Raw genomic sequence first — 6,000 nt, 5'->3', positions numbered from 1 at the left:
GGGGGACCCACCTTCTGCAGATTTATAAGAGCTGTTAATAAGATATTTGTTTACAGACGTCAGGAGTGATGACAGATCCTCTTTCCATACCCGGAAGGTGTCTGCATGTTGTCCCTCTGTGTGTCTTGGCAGCACATTACATTTATTTTCTTACTTTTGTGAAGGTTTATAAGGGAAGATCTGTTTGTGATGTTGTCAGAAAAACTCCTCCTGGCCACGGGAAATACTGGTCAACCATATTGGATATGATTGGCTGCACCTTGCCATATTTCAGGACTGAGATAGTCTTGGGGGGGTGATAAACGTGAACCCCTCACCGATCCCCCGTTCTGATCCTTCCAGTTTCTTTCTTTGTATAATTTCCCCCTTTGTCACCGTCTCCTGTCTGATCTCGTCCTGCTCTCTTCTAGGCTCCTTGGGCTCGCTCTCGTGTTTTCGGTCTGTCTTACTCCCGGCCTGAGTGTCGATAGGAGCAACTTCAAGACATGTGAACAGAGCTCGTTCTGCAAGTAAGTGACCCGAATATTTCATAGGTCTGTGCACCTTCTCCTACAAAATCACAATGACTGCACCCACTGGAGGACGCGTGGCGCTGGCAGTGCCCGGAGTGCTGTTGCATTGTGCAAGACTCGCTCTGCCACGCGGCTGCTTAGATCTTTCTATGGAAAGTACAGGGGGGTCGCCGGACCCCTTTTCCACAGAGAGCATAAGAAATCTCGTCTCTGGATTCCGGGGAATCTGCTGTTTTAAGTGACAAGTTACCTAATCCCAAAACCACAGGATGGAGCCGCAGGGCTGGTGAGCGGCAGACTGCAGTTATGGCCTCCATTGGTAGCCGCCGCTGACTGATGAGGTCGAGAGTGCAGCCATTCTCGAAGCGGGCGTATTAATAATTGCTCTAATACAGATCTCACGCTGCAGGCTTTCCCTCAGCGGTCACACACAGTCCACACGACTGCACTTAAGTAAAAGGTCCGCTAATAATTAGTTGGTGTTAGAAATTAAAAAGGGCCGTTTGCCTTTCATTAATCTATTTCTTGCAAGGCTACGCCATCAATTTATGATCTTGATGTCTGGGATTCCTCTCTCTGATTCTGAGTGAGATGCAAATTGAAGTTCAGACGTTCCTAGAAATCCCTATAGACGCTGAATAAGCAGGGGAGGCCAACTCCAGTGTCAGTATCGAGGAGTTAGAGACACTGGGGGGTAAATTGATTTTTTTTTCTTTTTTTTTTTTTTTTAACTCCTCTGATCCCCACACCTTCTATACTCCAGCTCAATAGGTAGAAGGAAATAAGCCCAAAATGGGGTTCTGCACAGCACCTTGTTGAAGAGAGCTCACGTTTAACCTCCATTCATTGTCTGTGAAAGTCCAGCACTCGGCTATTTCCGGCAGTCCCATAGACATTGAATAGAGCGGAGCCTTAATGTGACCACCTCCCAAATCTTTCCAGAAGGTCTCTGCAGAATTTGGTTCTAGGGGTTGCAGTCCCTGGTCTCAATTATTAAGGAAGGGATCCTGTGATCAGCAAGATCTCCTATAATCTTTTATAGTTGAGGAGACCTGTTATAGCCAGGATGGAAAGCAGAGCAGATTTTTATTTACAGCCCCCCATAGTCTGTTCTTTGCTTTCAGTTGGGATAAATATTTGTCTTTTATCACCGATGTTCTTGTAGACGTCAGCGCAAGCTGGAGCCGGGACCCTCTCAATACCGGGCTTTGCTGGGAAGCGCAAAACTGACTGCGGATAAACTTGAAATCCAGCTGATTAACGACAAGACCCAGGTAAGATTTCGGCAGGATCGATTATCCTTTCCCCAGTGTATGCACTGCAAGTCCTCACAGCCCCTGGGTAATTTTTAGGTCTGTATTAAGCCTCATTCACACATCTGTTTTTCATGGATAGAAGGCTTAAGGCTGGGATCACACTACCGTGTGTGATGAAACTCGCACGAGTCTCTTGCATCAGGACCAGAGTTGCGGCTACATGTATCTTTATGAGTGCCGCCGGGTGTTGATACGAGTTTCTCACATCAGACACGGTAGTGTGATCCCGGCCTAACCAGTAAAGTCTACGGGGCTTTTCACATGTCTATATGTCTGGCAGACCCTCCCCCCCCCAAAAAAAAAAAAACAACATTTTTTTTTTTTCTATCGAAGATGCAGATCAATCTCCCCCATTCAAACTTATAGGTCCGCGAAGGTCTCTCACAGCCTACTGATGTCTTCTGAGTTGCATCCTTGTGCTATAACTTTTCAATCTTTTATTTTTTATAATACTGATGGAAATGGATCCATTTTTGGGATGCAATAAAAATGACGTCCGAGTGAGGCCTACGTCTTAGTTTATTTCCTGAGCGGTTCTTGATTTAATCCCTCCTAGGTTTCCCTCCTTCTGGAAGTCTTTGGGCTCCATGGGAACATGACCCGTATTAAGATCAATGAGATCAAGCCTTTAAGACCCCGTTATGAGGTTCCCGATGTGCTGCTCGGGACACCCACCCCTGATAAGTAAGTGAACCCACGTTGGTGTACGTTACGTCCTTACAGCTCTCTTCGCGTACATGTGTACTCACGAATGTTCCGACAGTCTGCAGGTAACCGGACAGGACGATAATACCCTGGAGCTGTCCCTGGGGAGCGAGGAGCACAAGCTTCTGGTGACCGGATCACCTTTCCGCCTGGACATCCTGGCCGGGCGAGATCTGGTCCTGAGCGTCAACTCTCGTGGCTTGCTTTACTTTGAGGAGTACAGAGAAAGGAAAGACACGTAAGTAATGGAGGGCGCTCACGAGTGATTGGGACGTAATTTTGGGAATAAATCGTTGAATTATTGGGGTTATGGGTTGGGCTTATTTTGACCTGGGAATTGAAACTGAAATGTGTTTTTCTTTCTTTTTTGCTCTATGCCCCATCCCTTTTTTTTCTTTCTGCCCTCTCCTCTCGTGCCCCATCACCTCCCAGTCTCTCGGCTAAAGTTAGTAGCGCTGTCGGTAACATGTGGCATAAAGTGAAGAATCTTTTCTCTAGGTAATCATTGATCCCGCTTGCAAACTTGACTTGACATACATGACTGACATACTCGAGCTTTGACGTAAGAATAACGCAGGTGAGACTTAACGGGGAACTAAAGGCGGCAGGTAGAACTCTAGTAGAGGACCAAGTGCTACTTTTTCTATGGTGCTTTCCATTTTCAAGTGAGACACTGGTTAGAAAGGGTATTCTGATTTCAAAAGACCTATTTTCCCCCAGTGACTTGCTTTACTCACCCTCCCCAGGTCCACATCAGAGTTTCCATTGCTGCTCCCAGTATCTGTTGTCTGCAGCGCTGACGTTACTTTGAACTCAGTTGTGAGCTTGGGCACAAGTCGCTGAGATTTACTGATGGGACGTCAGTGCATGGAGAGACTGGTGGACCTGGGGAGGATGAGTAGAGCGGATTTTTTTGCAGCAGTTGCCTTAAGTTAAGGTGCCCATACACTGCAGGCTTGGATTGCCAGCTTTGTAATGTGTTTTGGGGTCTCCCAGTTCTCCTCTTATCCATTCCCCAGTGAAGATGAGCCTCATCCAGAAGGGTCTAGCCATTATGGAGCAGAGATTTGTCCTACAGCGATCCACTGCTAGGTGTATGGCCACTGTTGTGAAGGGACACGTATAACATGCAGGGAAAAAAATCATTTACATATGTCTAGGATTTCATTGCAGTAGAGAAGCGGAGAATATTACAAATTATTTTCTGCATTTCATGTACATTTTCTGTTTGGCGGCTCGGTAGGAGAGTGCTGGAGAGGTGCCGGCTCCAGTCCTACTGAATGTAATATGGTGGTTGATCACCGGAGACGGCAGTCGGTCCGTGCCGCTAATGAAAGCAGATTAGAGACATGGTTACTCCAGTAGTATCAGTCATTTTCCCCAGAACAGGAGATACTTTAACTTGCTCCTTGGCTGCCATTTTTGTACATTTTCCTGGGATGACAGTAGTACGGGCCATGTCCGGGTTTCCAGTCTAAGACTACCGATAGAGACCACCCCCGGGTTAGCCCCCCCTTAGTGAGAATTTGGGTAAAAAATGACTACATTCGTTAGATCTTTGTTAGATCCGGTTTGATCAACCAAAACTAACGTTAGATCACCCCTACAAAATGAGATATTTACGATCTTTTCCAGGGGGGGCTAACCCGTAGCTAGCCCCCCCAACTATGAAATTTGCCGTTTTTTGGATGGATTCTGATAGATATTCGTTAGATCCGGTTTGATCAGCAAAAATTAGCGTTAGATCTCCTTTCGTTTCCGAGATATTGGGGGTGTCAGGTGGGGGTTAGCCCCCCTAATTTGAAATTTGCCATTTTTTGGATGGATTCTGATAGATATTCGTTAGATCCGGTTTGATCAGCAAAAATTAACGTTAGATCTCCTTTCGTTCCCGAGATATTGGGGGTGTCAGGTGGGGGGTTAGGTACGGGTTAGCCCCCCCTAATTTGAAATTTGCCGTTTTTTGGATGGATTCTGATAGATATTCGTTAGATCCGGTTTGATCAGCAAAAATTAACGTTAGATCTCCTTTCGTTCCCGAGATATTGGGGGTGTCAGGTGGGGGGTTAGGTACGGGTTAGCCCCCCCTAATTTGAAATTTGCCGTTTTTTGGATGGATTCTGATAGATATTCGTTAGATCCGGTTTGATCAGCAAAAATTAACGTTAGATCTCCTTTCGTTCCCGAGATATTGGGGGTGTCAGGTGGGGGATTAGGTACGGGTTAGCCCCCCCTAATTTGAAATTTGCCGTTTTTTGGATGGATTCTGATAGATATTCGTTAGATCCGGTTTGATCAGCAAAAATTAACGTTAGATCTCCTTTCGTTCCCGAGATATTGGGGGTGTCAGGTGGGGGGTTAGGTACGGGTTAGCCCCCCCTAATTTGAAATTTGCCGTTTTTTGGATGGATTCTGATAGATATTCGTTAGATCCGGTTTGATCAGCAAAAATTAACGTTAGATCTCCTTTCGTTCCCGAGATATTGGGGGTGTCAGGTGGGGGGTTAGGTACGGGTTAGCCCCCCCTAATTTGAAATTTGCCGTTTTTTGGATGGATTCTGATAGATATTCGTTAGATCCGGTTTGATCAGCAAAAATTAACGTTAGATCTCCTTTCGTTCCCGAGATATTGGGGGTGTCAGGTGGGGGGTTAGGTACGGGTTAGCCCCCCCTAATTTGAAATTTGCCGTTTTTTGGATGGATTCTGATAGATATTCGTTAGATCCGGTTTGATCAGCAAAAATTAACGTTAGATCTCCTTTCGTTCCCGAGATATTGGGGGTGTCAGGTGGGGGGTTAGGTACGGGTTAGCCCCCCCTAATTTGAAATTTGCCGTTTTTTGGATGGATTCTGATAGATATTCGTTAGATCCGGTTTGATCAGCAAAAATTAACGTTAGATCTCCTTTCGTTCCCGAGATATTGGGGGTGTCAGGTGGGGGGTTAGGTACGGGTTAGCCCCCCCTAATTTGAAATTTGCCGTTTTTTGGATGGATTCTGATAGATATTCGTTAGATCCGTTTTAGCAGCGGTTCTGAGGTGTAGATGGAGAAGAGGAGGGGTCCAATTGGGGGAGACCAACAGAGAGAGAGTGAAGTGAGGAGGTGGTGAGTGAGTGGGACAATCTGAAAGTTCGGTCAGCGAGTCAGTCATTCTCGTCCCCCATGATGCCTACAGGCTCGCCTCTTCGCAATCATCGCAGCACACTGTCCCCCTTCCTCGCCATGACACATCGCCAGTGAAGTCCTGATGCTGCCCACAACTGGCCCCCGTCGAAGTCGCCGCTGCTCAAACGGATCTAACGAATATCTATCAGAATCCATTTAAAAATCGGCAAATTTCAAAGTACAGTTGGCTTGTTTTTTGCATAGCTAGCAAGTTGTATTTTTCCTTGGCACCACTTTGGAGTGCATATAATGTTTTGTATAACTTTTATTTATTTTTTAGGAGAGGCAAAATTTAAAAAAA

General features: G+C 46.0%; 1 protein-coding gene across 2 annotated transcripts in view; it reads left to right on the top strand.

Annotated features, from left to right (window-relative positions):
- Positions 1-387: 387 nt before the first annotated feature.
- Positions 388-6,000, top strand: part of LOC141058410 (neutral alpha-glucosidase AB-like) — a 48,842-nt gene continuing 43,229 nt past the window's right edge. The window contains exons 1-5 of one of the 2 annotated variants that reach the window (XM_073554659.1): positions 388-509; positions 1,678-1,786; positions 2,385-2,512; positions 2,592-2,771; positions 2,966-3,031. In XM_073554659.1, the coding sequence (XP_073410760.1) occupies positions 2,424-2,512; positions 2,592-2,771; positions 2,966-3,031 (335 nt within the window). In that variant the 5' untranslated portion in view covers positions 388-509; positions 1,678-1,786; positions 2,385-2,423. The remainder of the gene's footprint in view (positions 510-1,677; positions 1,787-2,384; positions 2,513-2,591; positions 2,772-2,965; positions 3,032-6,000) is intronic. The other variant, XM_073554660.1, reaches the window with a different exon arrangement.

This window comes from Dendrobates tinctorius, unplaced genomic scaffold (assembly GCF_039654945.1).
Source record: "Dendrobates tinctorius isolate UK_male_01 unplaced genomic scaffold, ASM3965494v1 ptg000211l, whole genome shotgun sequence".
NCBI classification, from domain to species: domain Eukaryota; kingdom Metazoa; phylum Chordata; class Amphibia; order Anura; family Dendrobatidae; genus Dendrobates; species Dendrobates tinctorius.
This window is presented reverse-complemented; position numbering and strand designations above follow the sequence as displayed.